This window comes from Ahaetulla prasina, chromosome 6 (assembly GCF_028640845.1).
Source record: "Ahaetulla prasina isolate Xishuangbanna chromosome 6, ASM2864084v1, whole genome shotgun sequence".
Taxonomy (NCBI): domain Eukaryota; kingdom Metazoa; phylum Chordata; class Lepidosauria; order Squamata; family Colubridae; genus Ahaetulla; species Ahaetulla prasina.
The window spans coordinates 26,641,939-26,661,859 of record NC_080544.1 but is presented as its reverse complement, the minus strand read 5'-3'; the positions used below and the strand labels follow the sequence as shown (position 1 = coordinate 26,661,859).

The 19,921-nt window shown below is 39.2% G+C and overlaps 1 protein-coding gene across 1 annotated transcript; it reads right to left on the bottom strand.

Moving 5' to 3' along the window:
- Positions 1-2,905: 2,905 nt before the first annotated feature.
- Positions 2,906-19,277, bottom strand: CISD1 (CDGSH iron sulfur domain 1). Its single transcript, XM_058187317.1, has 3 exons — positions 19,131-19,277; positions 5,427-5,632; positions 2,906-3,268 (listed from the first exon to the last, which is right to left on the bottom strand). Exons 1-3 carry the CDS (start codon positions 19,261-19,263, stop codon positions 3,179-3,181), a joined length of 429 nt encoding a protein of 142 aa, XP_058043300.1. The 5' UTR covers positions 19,264-19,277; the 3' UTR covers positions 2,906-3,178.
- Between the last annotated feature and the right edge of the window lie 644 nt (positions 19,278-19,921).

The window sequence follows — 19,921 nt, the reverse complement described above, 5'->3', positions numbered from 1 at the left end:
TTTAATATAAATCCATGGACTGCCTAAATACTGTAAAAACCTTATAAGCCATGGGGTTTTTCCCCCCACCCCTTTTATTTCAGAGGTGGTTAGGGCTTTAAAAAATAAATTGCAAACCAACCCATTCTCTCTCGGTGCTAAAGTAATTAAAGGGACACATTGTCAAATAAGGTCTTGCCATGCACAGCAAATGCAAGGAGCAGAACTTTCTTACAAATGCAGGACTTCAGAATGTAGAGAACTCCAAGAAATGTTGAAAGGGTCAGTCTTGTGTAATGATATAATGACGAAGCTGGAAGTAGATTCAGATTCACCTTCCATTTCCAAATGCAATCCCAAGTATTTGGCTTTTGTCGTTTCAAAATATTTAAGTTTGGAAAGTAACATTCTGATTCTACAGAAACTATTCTGTCACTGTTCTGATTTTATCAGAAATTTTCTGAGTTCTGAACCCTTCCTTTAAGTACAGATCATTATTGACTTTCTGAAATTGGAACAGTGTATTTCAAGATCAAAACAGTACGTTCCAAGCTCTAAAACATTACAAACTGCATGTATGTTGTATGAATCACACACCCCATAGTTTTTCAACAGCATATTAAACCAGAACCAAATTAGTCATTTGTGGCTCAATAATGTGTATCCCAAGCCACTAGATGATGCATACTACCATACCTAGGATGAATTATACAAGCAACAAATTACCCGAACTGAGTGGTCTAATAAAAATCCTCGTCATCTGCAAGGGATTGTAATATTTTAGAACCATGCGAGTAGCTTAAAGAGTTTCCATTCTTTCTAGTGCAAAAAAAGAGTGCAATTACATTATTACCTACAGTACTCAAGTTTTTACAGGGTAATTTAGCTAAGTATCACAGAGGAATGCTCCTTGCCATTTGGAAAACAAGATATAGCTGGTATGAGAAAGTGCACATGGAATATCAATTTTAAAACTTATTCTGTTTTGGTATGCAATCCAATACCTTGTAATAAGAGAAAAGGAAACCTTGGGATTGAATCTGTCCCTCCTGAGATATTTCAGTACCTATGGGTGAACAGCAACTAGAAAATTACTGTACCCACCTCCCTTCACCACAACCCCTTTCCCCTTTCACACCAGGATACCTCAGCCCCCTGGGTACCTCAGTTGGCTAAATACAGAAAGGGAAACAGTACAAAAAAAAGTGGGAGTCAATAGCTCAGCCAGGCAGAGGTGGGTAATAGAGGGCAACTAGTCAATCCCAGGATTTAAACAAAATTCAACTTTATTAAAGGCACCAAAAGGATACATAGAACAGTTTAAAAAGATAAAATATCCCAAAAAACCCACCAAAGTTCTAATGTAATTCTAACCACTAAATAACTCAGTTTGCCTGAGGTCTTCATCTAGGACTCCAGCTATCTCTTGTTCCAAAGCACCTCCCAATACTCTTCCCCCAAAAAACTGGACAGAACTGCCTTGTTTCATAAATAGCACAATACATTGGTCAGTAAACAATATAGAATTGGTTTATTACTATCATTAAGGACAAAAATCCAGGCATTCTGGTTCCTACTAGCCAGCTGAGATAGCAGGAATTGGAATACTGGTTTACTGCTTAAGGAGTCAATATTGTGAGAGCGTGGATCAGGATAGGAACTAATATAGATACACCCAGAGCCGGTAGTTAAATAAATGAGGGATTTTATTTTGGGTACTGAACCCTAATGAAGTATGATCTAGTAATTTACGCAAGTGAAAACATTATTTGCAAAGAATAGAATACACACAAATCAAGTTGTAACCTATTTAATATTCCTGTTCCCTCTTTCCCTCAATTTCTGATTGTCATAATATATATATTTGCATATAAGCCATCCAAGGATAAATTTACTTTCAAATTTTTAAGTAAAATACCGTGAAAAATGTACCATCCATGGATAAGTTGACGCACATTTTTCATGGTATTTTGGTTAAAAACTTGGGTTTGCTTATCCATGGATGAGCTTCTCTATGAATATATATGGGAAATATGGGTACATTTAAAAAGTATTACCACACATTATATTCTTACAAGTAATTCACACATAAGCTGAACCCAATTATTGGGGTGAATTTTGGAACCTAAAATTCTCAGCTTATCTACAAGAATATAAAATATGCTTCCTTCTTCCACTATCCCAGTTAGTGGCCCTAGAATGTCCCTTAAGGTTTTTCCTTGCAGTCTTCCTACTAAAGGTTTTAATTCACAAAGTTCTACTGTCCAGCATCTCAGGTGCTGCATATTCAATCCAGTTGACTCTCCATATCTTTCCACACAAGCCAACTGGTCTTCTTCAATATCCCCGAGGCTGGGATTCTTAACTTTGACAGATTGGGTTGTTTTTCTATTTCACTCCACATTAAAAAGGTGACATCATCTCCAATAGCATGTCTACAGCATCTGAAATATAAGCCCTTTCCTGCTTTTTCTTTTACATTCCTAAAAGATGTTGTGTGTCAATTAAAAGGTGCATTCTAGCATTTTCCTTTTTTCTTGGGCTTATGCAGTCATCTGCCTTCTCTAAAATAATTCACGACCGTAGCACAGATCCAACCACTTACCTCCAGCCAAACACTTTACCGTGCCATAAATATGTAAGAAAAGAAGAGATACGTAAGGCAGTAAGATGTGTGCCTACCAATGTTGTGCAATATGATTTCCATCTGCAATGTTTCTGCACACTTAAAATGTATACATTTTAGTAATCACAGCTTCATTGTGGTCTTTTTGATGCCTTGCATACTGCAGATCTTTTTTAAAAAAAATATCAGAAAGCTATATATTAGTTAGATTGACAAAAATATAGGTTTAATCTCATGGCTCTTGGCAAGGACAGTTTAGGAGAACAGAATGTATTTGAAAATAATTTAATGTATCATCTCCATTGTTTCAAGTACCTTCTAAAGGGTTTTTTATTTTTACACTTAATGAGAATGTGCATTTAACAAGACAAAAAAAATCAAGTCACAGGTATTGTTTCTAACATATACACTGTAGTGTTTTAAGCAAGCAACATGAACTACATGTGCTGCAGTGCATTATATACCACATCTAAACATCTTCGGTGAAATTTAAGATCTTCTTTCCCACCGATCACTGGTGAGCAGAAAACATCGCGGCAATATCGTTTTGATGGTGTCTCAACTGTTTGCTGTTCACACGTCTTTCCTCTTGATGATTAGAGGTCCCACGTTGTCGCCTGTTTCATCGTTATGTTTTGTATGAGACCCATCACATAAGGGGAACTGAAAGGAAAACACGTATTAAATGTACTACTTCAGCAAGATAACGAGTCGGCATCAAAGTAAATTGCGGGTAAAAGAAAATGTAGTCTATCCCAGGGGTCTCCAACCTTAGTCCCTTTAAGACTTGTGGACTTCAACTCCCAGAGTCCCTCAGCCAGCAAAGCTTGGCTTCGAAGTCCACAAGTCTTAAAGGGACCAAGGTTGGAGACCCCTGGTCTATCCAACCTTGGGTAAAAGTTTTCTGCAGAAAAATTCTTCTGCCTTCTTGGTCTCTTCCTCCAAAACTGAGGGAAAGGATGTATCTATCGTCTCCCCAGCAGTCTGGGCTAAATCCTGATAGCTTTTATTATTAACTATAGATCTGTGAAAGAACTTTCTGATTGCTCCAAGCAACACTGGGACATCAACTGATATTAACTTTGGTATTAAAAGAGCCTGAAGACTTGGCTCTGTTAGTTGGTCTGGGGACCCGATGGGGAGTATTATACTGGAGGTGGCTACTAGCAGCTTCCATAGTTTGATAGCAAACTCCACCTTGTTCCCTGCTTCCCCACTCATCCATCTTTTATTCTCATATCGTTGTATTCTCTTTTTCTTTTTCACTGTTTATTCCATTGTTCCATTACTTTGCTAACTGTTACGCTTACACGACTTTTCATTTCTTTGTTTTTATTGTTGTAAGCCACCTAGATTAGCCTCACAGCGAGATAGACAGCAAATAAATGTAACAAACAAATAAACGTTGCTATACCAGAATGAAAGTCCTACCAATTCTTCCCTTTTCATTGTAAATAAAAGGGGATCTCTTCCCAGATCAATATAAAAATCTGGATTTGTATGCATTAATCAAAAAGTATTAATAGCTTTCGTAATACTTCTGCTTACGCAGAGTAATAGCAATTATGATCTATCTATCATGCCTTTTTGGTTTGAATAAACAAGACTCACTAACTTTCACAGAAAATAGGGGAAAGACACGATATGTATTTTTTGTCCCATAAAATACTAACAGATTTCATATTCTGAATCTGAAGCATTATTACTATCAGCAATCAAATCACAGATCATTTTTTCCCTTTCCCTACCATTTAAAACTAAAATGTTTTAAAAAAATATTTCATGTTTAATTTCTTTTGTGAGAAAAACAAGATAAAGGATTTTTTTTCATCCTTTATTTTTTTTAATATAAAAAAAACCCCTTTCTGTATTAAGAGTATTCAGGACAGTTTTTAAGCAAACAATTGAATCCTGAAGTTGTGAATTATTAGTCTTTTGATTTTGTCAATTGATTACCATTCCATAAACATAAAGAATTTGAATTTTTTTCCATTGAAGAGTACCAGTAATTCTTTTGCTGTTCTATTGTCCAAGAAATTTAGAATTCTTAATCGATCCCAAGTTTTAGTTATGTAACTCAAAAGTAGATTCAGTTCTTTAAATCAAAGTTCCTCAATCTTTTGGGTTTGCAGACCAGCAGGGGTGGGTGGGGTGGTGGTGGTGGTGTTTTCACACGAGCTGCAGGCAACTTTGTGCGCAACTTTGCGTGAGAAGTGGGTGCCCAGCCACTGCTAGTGCAAGTGGAGATGTGCTGCTTGCCTGCCATTTCTGCAGCACAGTTCCAAAAGGTTCAAGGTCCAATAGTGGGCCCCTACTTTAAACCATACTGTTCTTTGTAAGCCCAGCTTAACTAAGATATGGCTACTAAACCAAAACAAGTCAACAGAAGGACAATATCATATGAATAAATGTACCCTGATCCATTTTTATTTGTGTTGAAAGCCAGTCTTTCTGAAACAATCTTTGACACACCCAACAAACATGAAAAAGTGTATCTTGTTCAATTAGTTTTAACTTAAGACTATAACAAACTTACTTAATATTCTGTGGATTATTCTGTGGACCCATTGATTTATAAATACAGGTTATGCCAATTCTTTACAGAGTTCTTGCAGAAATCTTTTTCAATGTTTTTTCCTCTCCCAATTTTTATGGGAGGATCAATGAAAATGTTGTTCTCTAGTAACAGTTTCCTGTTTATGCCCCCCTCCCCCTACTTGTTACTTAACTATAATCTAGCAGTCATTATTTTGTTTTGGAAATTCAACAAATACATTCATAATAAAAATTTAGAAGAGATTTGAGTGTGCTCTTCTCTCACCGTTTTAGATCTCCAACATCGGCAGTATACTGCTTTCTCTCCCAAATCTTCCATATCGAATGCATGAACTACTTTGGGATTATCTTTCTGAATATGGAGGTTCACCATTCCGTTGCAACCTTTGCCCTTGCTAAAAAACTTTTTGTAAGCGAGATACCCAACAGCTGCTGTTCCTGCAGCAAAAGCGACTGCCGCAATCCATTCAACTGAAAGAGAAAAAATAGAAAACCGATCAAAATTTTTCGTTGATACAACCCGACCTTGAAAATCAAGAATTGATCAAGAATAGATATGCTTCGTGGATTGCCGTCTGTCTTTTAATAGGTTTTCCATTTTCCCTACAAAACCTGTCCAATTCTCTGCATGCTTGCCCCCCCACACTCCCCGAATGTGCATTATCTTTTATTGTTAAAGTTTGTCCAGAACAGAAGCTATGAAATGCGGTTCTATACATGACTACTCAGAATTAAATTCCAGTCAAATCAACGGGGCTTACTCCTAGGTAAGTAATAAATGACTGCATCTTAATATTTGTTCTAACGGTAGAATGTTAGTTACGTATATTAACTATATTGCATCAATGATTTCAAGAATCATACGTTAGACAACCACTTCGGGGGAAGAACCTATTTAGTTTTGGGAATTATTATTAGAAAGAGCATCACATACAAAGGATGCAGGACTGCTAGACTAGAAACCAGGAGTCCGTGAGATTTATTATTGCCTTAGGCACAAAGCCAGCTGCCTGACCTTGGGTCAACCACATCCTTTCAGCCATAGGGAGAAGAGAATGGCTTCTGAACTCTTGCCAAGAGAACTGCATGAACTAGTCCAGGCGGTTTCCAGGAGTCAACAATGATTTGAAAGCATCCAAAAAACAAAACAAAACAAAACAAAACAAACACTCCTCCCATCACCAGAACAAGATACTATACTATATGCATTAAGATGTATTGTGTGTGTGTGTGTGTGTGTGTGTGTGTATATATATATTGTATTCCTCAAAAGTCAAGTGAGTTGCTGCAAATATTCAGAAGTCAATAAATGACAGAATCTAAAGTACGAAGTATTATAATTCTACATGTGAAAATTTGTAACTTCAAAAATTGACTCTGGGTTATTAAACATGAAAATAAGTCCCAATTAGCAATATTAAAACATGTTTGCTTTGGAATTAATTTTATTTCTTATTTCTAACTGCAGTTTGCTAATCCCACCAAACTCTACCGAATAAGGTCATTTAGACCAGAGGTCACCAACTGGTGATTTGCGGACCACTGGTGGTCCGCGAGAAAAATTTGGTGGTCCGCAGCACACCTGGGTGGAGGAACTGCTCAGGGATGACCAATGGCCAGTCCTGTGATTAGAGCTCTGGAATAGAATTAGAGCTCCGGAGGCTGCAGCTGGTTCAGAATGCAGCTGCGCGGGTGATTGAGGGAGCTCCTCGTGGCTCCCATGTTACACCAATCCTGTGCAGACTGCACTGGCTACCTGTGGCCTTTCGGGTGCGCTTCAAGGTTTTGGTTACCATCTTTAAAGCGCTCCATGGCATAGGGCCGGGTTATTTACGGGACCGCCTACTGCCACCGATTGCCTCCCACCGACCCGTACGCTCTCACAGAGAGGGACTCCTTAGGGTGCCGTCCGCCAGGCAGTGCCGACTGGCGACACCCAGAGGAAGGGCTTTCTCTGTGGGGGCTCCCACCCTCTGGAACGAGCTTCCCCCAGGGCTGCGCCAACTTCCCGACCTCCGAACCTTCCACCGCAAGCTTAAGACACATCTATTTATTTGCGCAGGGCTAGCCTAGGGTTTTTAGTTTTAAATTTAGTTTTAATGGGGTTTTATACTATTTTAGCGATATTTTAATTTTCGGCCTAATTAATAAGTTTTTTAATTGTTTTTACCTGTATTATTCTTATGTTTTATTTGGCTGTACACCGCCCTGAGTCCTTCGGGAGATAGGGTGGTATAAAAATTCGAATAAATAAATAAATAAATAAATATGGGACCAGCCAGGCAGCACATGGTGGGGCTGGAAATCTCTGCCATAGAGGGAGGGAGGTGCAACTTGCAACTTTGCAGGCAGTGAACGTGCAAGTAGAGCAGCCTTTGCCGCCCAGAACGAGGTAATTGTGCTGTTGCAGTTGGGAGAAGGGTTGTGGCGCAGGCAGGCTGAAGCCACGGGTGTCGGCAATCCACTGCTCTTTCACCCCCCTGCTGAGGCTTCCTGTTGGATGATCCCACCACTGGCTGTCCCCACCCCTCACCCTCCCAGTCACTCCTCGCCTGGTCTGAGAAGAGAAGGGCGGGGGTTGGGAATTCACTCCATATTTCAGAGTGGGAGCAAAGCTTCATCTCTTGCTGGGTCTTGCAGGTGTTTCTTCCGGCTCTTGTTGGTGCTGCGCACACATTGGTTGCGCCGGAGAATCAAAATGAGAGAGAAAGAGATGAGAGACAGACAAAGAGAGGGGGGAGAGAGATATGAGAGAGAGAAAGAAAGAGGGGGGAGAGAGAGAAAGAGAAAGGGGAGAGAGAAACAAAGAGGGAGAGAGAGGGGGGAGAGAAAGGGAGGAAAGAGAGAGTGGGGGGAGAGTGCCTGAAGGACCCCATCCTGTCACTGGGATTCCAGGCACTTCAGCAAGTGGCGCGCTGCATTCGTGGTTCACAGGATTTAAAATTACGAATTTAGTGGTTCCTGAGATCCGAAAGGTTGGTGACCCCTTTAAGGACAGTCTAGATGTCCTTAAAGGGCAGTAAATACTTTTATACAGTATTGTATAAAGTTACACAATGCATAACTTTTTTCAGAAGTATCCAACTTTGTCCAGGTTTTTGGTTAAACACAAGGAGTGGTAGATTTGCTCTAAATCACGGGTGTCAAACTGGCGGCCACACCAGTTGTGCCTCGCTCGCTCCCCCTGCCGCAGCCGGGCCCCTCTTATCTCCTGCCAGACGCTGATAGTACAGAAGAATGTCCTGGCATGCCTCCAGCCCCCAGCCCTGGCACCATGTCCAGACAAACCGAACAAACAAACCTCCCTCCGATAGCATGTGCGCCTGAAGCCAGCCACGAGCTGGGATTACCAACAGCTGGAGATGAAACGATGCAATGGATAGATCCACACTTCCGGAAAATGGAGAGGTGACGTCAGCAAAAGGAAGGGAGGGGCAGGCCTGGATAAGTGCTGAGTCATGGAGCCACACCCCATGGCCTATATAAAGAATCTGCTTTCTGGCATTCTCTGAGTCAGGCAAAGTCTAATCTGGATTGCTGAAGTCACACCTTGGATTCCTGCCTGCCCTGAGGACTCTGATAGGACTTTGGCAGAGCTACAGAGGCACGCTTGATATGGACTTCCCCGACTCGGCCGTCAGAGGAGGAGTGGGACACGACAACACCTATCCCAGCTCCGTGAAGGGGAAAAACGTCATGAAACATGATATGACGCAATGTGACGTGGCAAGTTTGACACCCTTACACTAAATCATAATCTAAAGCAGTAATTATTAACTAGTAAAAAAAAATCTCTAACATGCTTGTTTCTAATAAAAATGGCATGGATTATATTTGTGCTAAATGTACTCTTCAGAACCCACATCACGTTCATTTTTAGAAGGTACATAAATATATTATTCTGAATTGTTTCAAACAAATTTTATTCATAAATTGCAATGATTTAGTAGTAAGAAGGTACATACTTGTGAAACCAGCAGAATATGGATTACTGCCAGTTTAATCAAATGTGATGGATGTTTGGAGTATATTGATATCAAGATATACTACAGCTATCATCAGTTTTTAATTATACTAATATCTTCATTTGATCTGGCTAGCTTTCTCTGAAAAAGAGAGAGATTGATGATCTGAAGAGCTTAATTAATATATTTCTCAAAGGGTTTCCTTTTACAGCCGATTTCATAATTAGGTTTTAATCAATAGAATAGAATAGAATTTTTATTGGCCAAGTGTGATTGGACACACAAGGAATTTGTCTTGGTGCATATGCTCTCAGTGTACATAAAAGAAAAGATACGTTCATCAAGGTACAACATTTACAACACAATTGATGATCAATATATCAATATAAATCATAAGGATTGCCAGCAACAAGTTATAGTCATACAGTCATAAGTGGAAAGAGATTGGTGATGGGAACTATGAAACGATTAATAGTAGTGCAGATTCAGTAAATAGTCTGACAGTGTTGAGGGAAAGGTACACTCCAATAAAGGTACACTTCAATAAAAGGTACACTCCAAACCAGAAAATCATTTTGCAAGGCTTCTTGCTTACAAAAACATGTTTTGCATTTTTTTGATTCACTATTTATTTCTCTCCCCTCTATTTCTATTTAGATTCTTCTTCACCTCAAAATTTCTGATCCTTTTGGCTGTTATTTTATCTCTCATCTTTATATTAGCAGGTAAAATAAAGTTAGAAGTTATTATACTTTCCTATACATTTTTTACACAAAACACTAAAAATGTTTTTAAAAATCTAATTTAACTTCGATCAATGCTGTATAAATCTAGTTTAAATAAACAAGTCAAAAAGGTACTAAACAAAACAAATAATCCACTGATCACTGAAGTGACTATTATCTGCCTCTCGAGAACAAAGAATTCTATAACAGATCTACAACCTCTGATGAGATGGAAGGCACATACATTTAAATAAATATTACTTTGCTCTTATTGTTTATTGGGCATAAATGCATCTAATAAATAAACAATAGGAAATGTTGCCTAATTGTTGCAGATTAGAAGGCTTCTTGAGGCATCTGATTGATAACAGCCCATCAAAGATAATGCGTTTGCAATTTGTACCATCTTTGGGTTGCTTTTATCTGTTTTGCTTCTCAGATTTCTCTCTCTTTCTTGCAACAAGTGAAAAAAAAATACTCAAAGAGATCAAAAAATCAAGTAACATGAAAAATACAGTTGAGATTTTTCTGAATTCTTGCAAACCTTTAATTTCCCAAAATCCTTAAACTGGAAATAAATTAAACATAATATTTTTTTCTCAGATGCCAGTTTCAATTCAAAAAATCAAAATACTTTTTTCTAGGATACAAACTGTAAAATATGTTTATGTATGTAATTAACATTGGGCTGTTTCACAAAAAATATAATAGGGAACTGGATATTGAAAAATAATGAAATTCTTAGGAGAATTTACACAGTGATATATTTGGAGAATTGAAATAGGTCATTTAGGCAATCAATCCTACCTGGAATCCAACATTATTCAGGGACTGAATAGTTTCCCTGGGGAATGAATAGTTTCCCTGTGACCGTTAAAAAGTCTTTTTCAAACGTTTAATTAGAATCTGGCTTTCTGAAGCTTACATCTGATTGACGTGCTCTAGAAGGGAGAGTCATAAAATTGGGCACAACTCATCTAATACCTGCATCGCTTAGCGACAACAATTCTGGTCATAACCAATGTAGCTGTGATTCCAATAGAGTGGGCCATCATACCTGCCAGGGCAGAAACAGGCTGTCCCTTGTAGCAATAGGCTATATAGGGTTTAATCCACCTGGTGCCTATGCAGAATGGCTTGTAGCTAAGCTTGCTGGAAAGAAACAAACCAATTCCAAACCTTGGTATTCTACAATTGACATCTGATAGCTTTTTACACCTTACATTTCAAAAGAGCTGGCTGGCAAAATAAATAAATAAATGGCAGGCATATTCCCTATGCTTTGTGGAAAGTGGACATGACCTGCAAATATAGTTTACAAAACAGGCAGAGAAGGTCGTGTCTGATAAAAAGATCTGCTGAAGACTCAGACTACTGATAATTGCCAAAATAACTTCTGCTTTCTTCAAGCATATGCTACATAGAAAGCATGTCAGAAGAATGAAGGAGAGGCATACAAAACCCCTTTGAACCATTTGATGTTCAAGGCATTTTCAACCAAGGTGCCCTCTGTGGAAAACCAGTTATGGGTTTCAGATTTTCTATATAGAACATGCCACTTTTCATATGTCAGCTGACCCTTCTGAGATCTAGAATTCTCCCCCAGACAATATGAATCAGTGGTAAGCTTATTTCTTCCAGTTCTATGATGCAGCTAGGACCAAAACACCCAAATGCTTCTGATGATGGAGAAGCAACACTGCCTTCTACTGGTGGATCTTGGTATGTCATTTTTATTTAAAGCACTCTTTACATGAGGCAGAAACTTTGCAAAGTACCAGCAAATCCAGCACTGCCTTCCAGTGCTGCTTTTGCTGGTACTTTGGCCAATAACAACTGACTCCTAGTACTTATCAGACTGGCTGAAAAATATTAAATGAACACATCTGGGCTCTAGTAAATCACCTGTCTATTGTTCTGGTAGATGGCTCAAAGTGCTCTTTTCTTCTTTTAGATTTTGTACATTATTTGTTACATGTATTCAATGCAGCTTTAACCATATACTGTACTTGGACTACTAAGAGTAGATTGGATCTGCATATCAAATCTTAAGCCACAGTTGTCTAGTGTATGGTAGTATTTGTATTGTTTATATTTGTGTTTGACCAAATATTATTTGGACCATGGCACTCTGGATAAGATAAACAGGGATATGGTTTCCATTGCTTGAGTGGTGAACCAGTAGCCTCCAGTTTAAAGAATGTCATTATGCCTATCCATAGGATGTTTGCATGCATCTCCCCACCTTTAAAATGATTGTATCTGAAACTGAACTGAGGAGGCTCCTAGGCATCAAATTTTAGTATCCAATAATGACCTGGGAATGTGTACCATAAAGATTGAAAGTAATGAAAGCTTTTTTTACAGCTGGTAAGGCCCACTCTGTCTTGATGACCCTGCATCTAAGGATTCTTATTACCGGCTCTGAGCTCACAGAGAATACTTCAGCTGTTCCTGGATCTAAAACAGATCAGTGAATAACTGAGATTAGGCTCTCTTGACATCAAACATTTAAGCAAATGTTTGTGGCCGGGAGTGCTTCATAAAAACAGCCTCAAAGTCCACTGCACGCTTACCCTCTTGATGGCCCTCCTTAATTCCCCATCTAAAAGCCTGGGGTAGAGAAAGCTATAAGATGAGTTGGTGCCAGGAGAACTCATGCCCAGGATCCTAAGAGGCTTTATGTTTTCTCAATTGGCCATGTGAGCTAAGTGATGCATTTCCTTTGCTTGAGACCTGATTAGAGATGGAGCTAACACCAGGTACTTTCCCATGCAAACAGTTTGCAAAGCGGGGGGAGGGGTTGTTTTCCCAGGCCCTGAGATCTACTGATCAATGGATTGGGGAGACAGAAAAAACAATGTGATGCTTCATTCTGTCCAGTTTGGGAATCACTCGGCTTCCCTACTGCTCCTTAAGATAGCAATGGGAGCGTTTATTGCCTTCTGATTAGCCAAGGGGGAGAGAATCACTTGGAAAGGCAGTCTGATCCAATGAGGCAGCTGCTTAAAAGGAAAAAGGCTTAAGAATGGAAGCCCCAAGTATCTGAATATTCTCTTGCTGTTTATAATGAGAATAAATGCTTCTTTGGCAGTCCAAGAGAAAAGGGAAGGAAAAGTCAAACATTAAGAAAAACAGACAAAGAATAAAATTTAGCTGGCAATTCATCCTTATTTATTTAAAAGGCTTATATGGCCATTTATACAGGTCTGGGCCAAGCATAACGTATGTATGTATGTATGTATGTATGTATGTATGTATGTATGTATGTATGTATGTGTGTATGTATGTCTATGAGAATGTATATATAACTACATATCACAAGATCTAAAATGGACAGCTAAACTTGCAAACGTCATCAAAAAAGGACAATAAAGAATGTTCTTTCTGCACCAACTCAGAAAGCACAAATTGCCCAAGGAGCTGCTGATCCAGTTCTACAGTAGAATTATTGAGTCTGTCATCTGCACCTCTATAACTGTCTGGTTGGGTTCTGCGACCCAACAAGACAGACAGAGGATAATTAAAACTGCACAAAAAACAATGGCTACCAACCTGCCTTCCATTGAGGACCTATATACTGCACGAGTCAAAAAGAGGGCTGTGAAAATATTTACAGATCCCTCGCATCCTGGACATAAACTGTTTCAACTCCTACCCTCAAAATGACGACGCTATAGAGCACTGCACACCACAACAAGACACAAGAACAGTTTTTCCCGAACACCATCACTCTGCTAAAAAAATAATTTTCTCAACACTGTCACACTAGTTACTAAGTCTGCATTACTATGAATCTTCTGATCGTTCCCATCACCCATCTCCTTCCACTTATGACTGTATGATTTGTAACTTTGTTGCTTGTATCCTTACGATATATATTGATATTGTTTCCTGGTTGCTTATTTGTACCCTATGACTATCAATAAGTGTTGTACCTTATGATTCTTGATGAACGTTATCTCTTCTTTTATGTACACTGAGAGCATATGCACCAAGACAAATTCCTTGTGTGTCCAATCACACTTGGCCAATAAAAAAATTCTATTCTATACTAAATATATAAAAGTAATATATGTATGTTCTAATATATATATTCAAGTAATATCAAGTAATACATATATTCAATAGCAATAGCACTTAGACTTTACTGCCTTCTCTAAGCGATTTACAGTGTCAGTATATTGATCCCAACAATCTGAGTCCTCATGTTACTGACCTTGAAAGGAAGGCTGTAACACTCAAACTGCTGGCAGCCAACAAACAGCAGAAGTAGCCTGCAGTTCTGCATTCTGACCACTGTCCCACTACAACTCAAATAATTCAAGTTACTCCAAAAGGGGCCTCTTGTGGCTCAACAGGCTAATGCAGTCTGTTATTAACACAGCTGCCTGCAATTACAATTACTGCAGGTTCGAGTCCCACCAGGCCCAAGGTTGACTCAGCCTTCCATCCTTTATAAGGTAGGTAAAATGAGGACCCAGATTGTTGAGGGGGGCAATACAAGTTGACTTTGTATATAATATACAAATGGATGAGACTATTGCCTTACACAATGTAAGCCGCCCTGAGTCTTCGGAGAAGGGCGGGATATAAATGTAAACAAAAAAAAAAAGTACTGTAATAATATATTCAAAAGTAATGTATGTACACTGAGAGCTTGTGCATCAGAGTCCAACTCCTTGTGTGTCCAATCACACTTGGCCAATAAAGAATTCTATTATTATGGTGATAAAAACAGAAGGTATAAAAGAAAAAACTGATGCCACAACCAAACGCCTTTGATCCAACCAGCATCACTGTTTTCAAATTCTAATCTTACCCTATCCTGGCACTTGGGAGAAGACCCAGTTTTTTACCACCTTCTGTAAGGTTAAAAAGGTGAGGCCTGCCTGATCTCAAGGAGAAGAGTGTTCCAAGGCCTTCTGGTGCAGAAATGGGAGATCCTGTTCTTAAAAAAAAACATCTTAATGGGCTTCACTTCATCAGATGTCTAGGATGGTTTAAATGATATAGGATTTCAATTGGGCTGAGGCAAGAGAAAGATCAGGTTTGATAATGTAGATACAGGTTAAATGAGAAATAGGTTATGAATACTTCATCAATTAACAATTGCAATTTGTTAAAAACTCATTGTGTTGGTTGAAACATTCTTAGATTGCCTGAAATTTTTGGATGTATCTGAATTCAGCTATCTCTTGCTTAATTATGGAATTAAAGTTCTTTTTTTTTCAAAATAGTGACTCTGAAGTCTGTAATGGAATGTCCTATCAGATTGAATGCTCTAAAGCTTTGTCTTCTTGAAAGTATATGTCTTTTGAAAACATTTATTAATTGAAAAAGGTACTACCAGACTCCTGATTTTTTGCCACCAGAGACTATCATGGTTTTCTTCCACAAGGACTACTTATATGTAGTTTTCTTTGGCATACTGTCTCTATTTCCATTACATGTAGAAATATATTTTTGTATCTCTATACTTTTCTGTTCCAGATTGTCATATGACTTTATAGGCAGCCGTATTAACTTCTTCTCCTGTACTGTTTTAATTCATTGGAACAATTTTGATTTTACTATGTCTCCTTAAATAACTCCCACACAATCCTTTTCTGTTTGGCTTCTCCTGCCATAGAATCTAACTTATTGTTGATCTAATTGTATAAAAATCCACTTTGAAACTCAAGATATATGTCTGAATAAGTTCAATCTTAGCTTAGCTTTGATGACTTTCCTCCAATATTCCTGTTAATTTCACTTTCTTGATTAAGTCCTCTTTTGGAGGGTGCACAGTCAAGGACAAACAACAATCTGTTCTTCCCTCCGTCTTCTGGAGCAGAAATTTGTCAGTAGCACAAGTTCTCTAACATTGGCAATTCTTTGTTTCGGCATATTTTTAGTCAATTGGTGCAAAGCCCAGGTATTTTTAAAGAAATAACACTATTTCAGTTAACTTTCTTCTACTTATTGTCAAGTGGCAAGTACTTATATATCATAAACACAGCATAATAAAAAATTGGATTTTAATTTTTATTTATGTAATATAAATACACATTTTAACGGTGTACATAAAACTAAGATGATTTATTCTTTTCTATTTCACAAATACTTCACAAATAGTGAGGTGAGTGCTGTTTTATATCTAGGTTTAGCGATTCTATTTTATTATCTTAAGTCCAAACTAAGAGCAAGAGAAGCTTAAATTTGAGGGCTCTTAAAATATATTCAAAGTATCAGAAATACTGAAGGCTTTTTCCCCCCTTTTCAGCCTTCACAAAAATAAAGCTCCTATGTAGTGACAATCAACAAAAGTATAGCAACTGGTTAGATCAATAGTGAAAGGGCAACCAATGAAGGTATACAAAATAGGATAGGAAATCTCAGCCAATGAAACTCCAATTGTACTAGTTATTACCATGTTTCCCCGAAAATAAGACCCTGACTTATATTTTTTTGAACCCTGAAATAAGCACTTGGCCTTATTGCCATGCACTCAAAAAGTCCGATTGGGCTTATTATCAGGGGATGTTTTATTTTGGGGGAAATAGGGTATGTAAATAATTTTATACCATGCCAGATGTTAGATCTATGCAAAAAAAAAGGAAGGAAGAAAGAAAGAAAGAAAGAAAGATCAGTGCATGTATATGCATCTGAGCTTTTCTCAACCCTATAGCCATAAAATATTTTGGCTGCACTGAAATCACTCAAAATGATTATTCCTGGTGGATTTATTAATATGTCCCTTATGCGGCGAAGGGTACTTTAATTATTTCTAATAATTCTTAAAATATTTTTTTTTAAAAACAACATTTCTTTGAGCAATATTTCTGTAGAATATGTTACAAAGAATTAAGCATTGCCTCACATGTATGGCTTGAAAGGCAAAAAGAAACCTAAAATAAGGGTTGTTTAGAAATCTCATTTTGCTATAGCAGAATGCTAAAGATATTTTGATTCCTTTTGTCCCCTCAAAACACTAGAATTGTTTCTTCCTGCTGAAGACAGACATCAGTGGAACATTCTGAGGACTGTTTTGTCCTGAGCTTAAAATAAAGTAGTACATTTTTCTTTTTCACGCACATCCTTTTCGCAAGGGCATTTTATTTGTTGTTGGGTTTTTTTGCACAAAGACAATTACAGTTATATCTAAAAAGAGTTTAGGCAGATCCCAAGTTATTTACAGCATGACACCCTAAGCTTCATAACTATTAACAGCACATAATGAAAACTTCTCTTCTGCTTTGCTTTATGTGATCATTTTTGATTGCTTTACCGTTTGTAAGAGAAGGACTGGCAAAGCCAGAGAGAAATTAAAAAAAGGATCAGTTTAGTTGTTAAGGAGCCACAAGCAAACTAAGTACAATCCCAACCCCCTTGAGTGCCATTTACCCTTGTTTAACTCTAACCATTGGCCATTAGTTGAGAAGATTCCTGGGCCTAGGCTTTTAGCAATAAATCAGTTAATTTGAATCTTCACAGGTAGACCTGTGTTTTTTGCCCAGCACGTTCCTTTGTAGTTCAAAGCATGCTTGGTTCATGCTCTCTGACAGATATCTAGCTCAGCCTTAGGGAAAGGTATTCCACCTGAGCAGAGCCGTTTAGTACCTGCTTTCAGAATTGGAAAGCAGCCCTTGAACACTTAAATATGCACGTGTGCCAACCTCAGGGCACACGCAAAGCATCCCTTTCACTGTCAAGTATTGGTCCTCACACATTTGGGATAGAGAATACTCTTGTAGCAATTACAGTAGTATTTCTAAGCAAACTGCTCCGAAGATTGTCTCAAAGACAAAACATGCCATTAAAATAGCCGACTACAGGTTGTCCTTGACTTACAACCATTCATTTAGTGATCAAAGTTACAGTGGCACTCAAAAAAGTGACTTATGACTGGTTCCCCTACTTATGATTGCAGCAACCCTATAGTTAAGTAATCAAAATTCAGGTGTTTGGCAATAGGCATGAATTTAACAGAATAAGAGTTGGAAGGGACCCTGGAGGTCTTCTAGTCAAACCCCTTACTCAAGCAGGAGACCTTATACCATTTGAAACAAATGACTGTCCAGTCTCTTCTTAAAAGCATCCAGTAATGGAGCACCCACAACTTTTGAAGGCAAGCCGGTCCACTGGTTTATTGCTCTGTTAAATTTCTCCTAAATTTAGGAGAGTTGCAACGTCCCAGGGTCATATGATCACCACCCACAAGATCTTTCCAGCCAGCTTTTGATAATGGGAGGGGGGGGAGCCAGATTCTCTTTAAGAACTACATGATTCACTTAACTACTCCAACGCTTCACTTAACAACCCTGGCCAAAAAAAAAAAGTCATAAAATGAAGCACCGCTCGCTTAACTGCCTTGCTTAGCAATAGAAACGTTGGCTTCAATTATGGTCCCAAGTCAAAAATTACCCGTAGCTGGTTAAACATTGATTTATGACCTGATTTTTTTTTTCCGGATTTCTTTGACCACATAGTTCACAGAAGGTGGGCAATATTGCTCAACCACGTTAAAATTTAAAGGATAAAAAAGTAATGGGGGGGAAGGCAAAGATGGTTTGAAAGAGAAGAGTCACTCAAGCATCGAAATCTATTGGGAGGGGCCGTCCAGGCTGTTTTGAAAACAAATCCCATCCTAATTAACGAAACCCCCCCCCATTAATTCGGGGTGAAGCATGCCACGACTCCAGTTTCTTTGTTCTCGGGAGTATTTTTTTTTAATAAAAAGTTTCGACAAGAGAGAACAGCGGGGAGGGGAGGGGAGGAAATAAACAAGACCCGGAGCAAAGGCGCCACAAGGGAAAAAAGGGGGGGCGAGGGCTTCGTCCTCGGTTGCAAACCAGTGGGGCGGTCAGAAAGCGAGGACTCCCAACTCCTGAGAAGGTAAGCAGCCTCACGAGAGTCTCGTGAGAAGAGAAAACCTTGGACGACCGCAACACAACAACACGACCACACAACCCTCTTCAGACGCGCCCCTGACACGCAGCCGAGGAGGGAAGGAGAGCTCGTGTGTGAAGGTCGCAGAGGAAGCCAGGCAAGGCGTTCTCCGCTCGGTCCGACTGCAGCTGGGGGCTTTGTCTCCCGAGGGGCAGCCGCGCACGTGGGGATGAGCGCGAGAAAGACACGTGTTAGAAAGACACGGGCGAGGTGCAGCCTTTGGAGAAAGAAAGGAAACCGGTCCCAGAGTTGCCGCCGGGGAGAAAAAAACTAGTTCCCTCCCCCACCCCAATAAAACGATACAAAGAGATTGTCTCCACACACACTGCTTTCCCTGCGCGCTCTTACCCCTCACGGAGCCGTTCGAGCTGTGGCCCATCGTCTTCGGCCGGCTCCGCAGGCTCTCCGCTGCTCTCCAAGCAAAGGACGCGCGAGGTTGTGCCCAGAGGGCGAGCTGCGCCTGCGCGGAGGTCCCGAACATGGCGACGAGGGAAGGTCCTTTGCTCTTAAAGGACCAGCTGAACCCTAACCAATTGGATCTCTCTCTCTCTCTCTCTCTCTCTCTGTGAGGAAAGGATGCTGACGGGATTCGTTTCATGGCGCCGGATTGCCCTTCTCGTAGGCTACGTTCGGGCTAAGATACGGTTTGTTTGGTCCCTGAATAAACCACAATTAGCAGAGCGCCTTCAAACAAATTAAAACCGTCAACTTTGACTCACTAGAGCAGGGGTCTCCAACCTTGGCAACTTTAAGACTTGTGGACTTCAGGTCCCAGAATTGTGGGAGCTGAAGTCTACAAGTCTTAAAGTTGCCAAGGTTGGAGACCCCTGCACTAGAGTACCCCTAATAGCTGAACTCACATAAGATTTTTATTTATTTATTTTATTTATTTATTTTGTCACAACGGTATATATAAGCATAAGCATGAAAGTAACTATATAATATGTAAGCATATATATATAAGCATAAGTATGTAATAACTATATTGATTGGATATAATGAAAGAAAACAATAGGACAGGAACGGTAGGCACGTTTGTGCTCTTATGCATGCCCCTTAGGGACCTCTTAGGAATGGGGTGAGGTCAATAGTAGACAGTCTTTGGTTAAAGCTTTGGGGATTTTGAGAAGAGACCACAG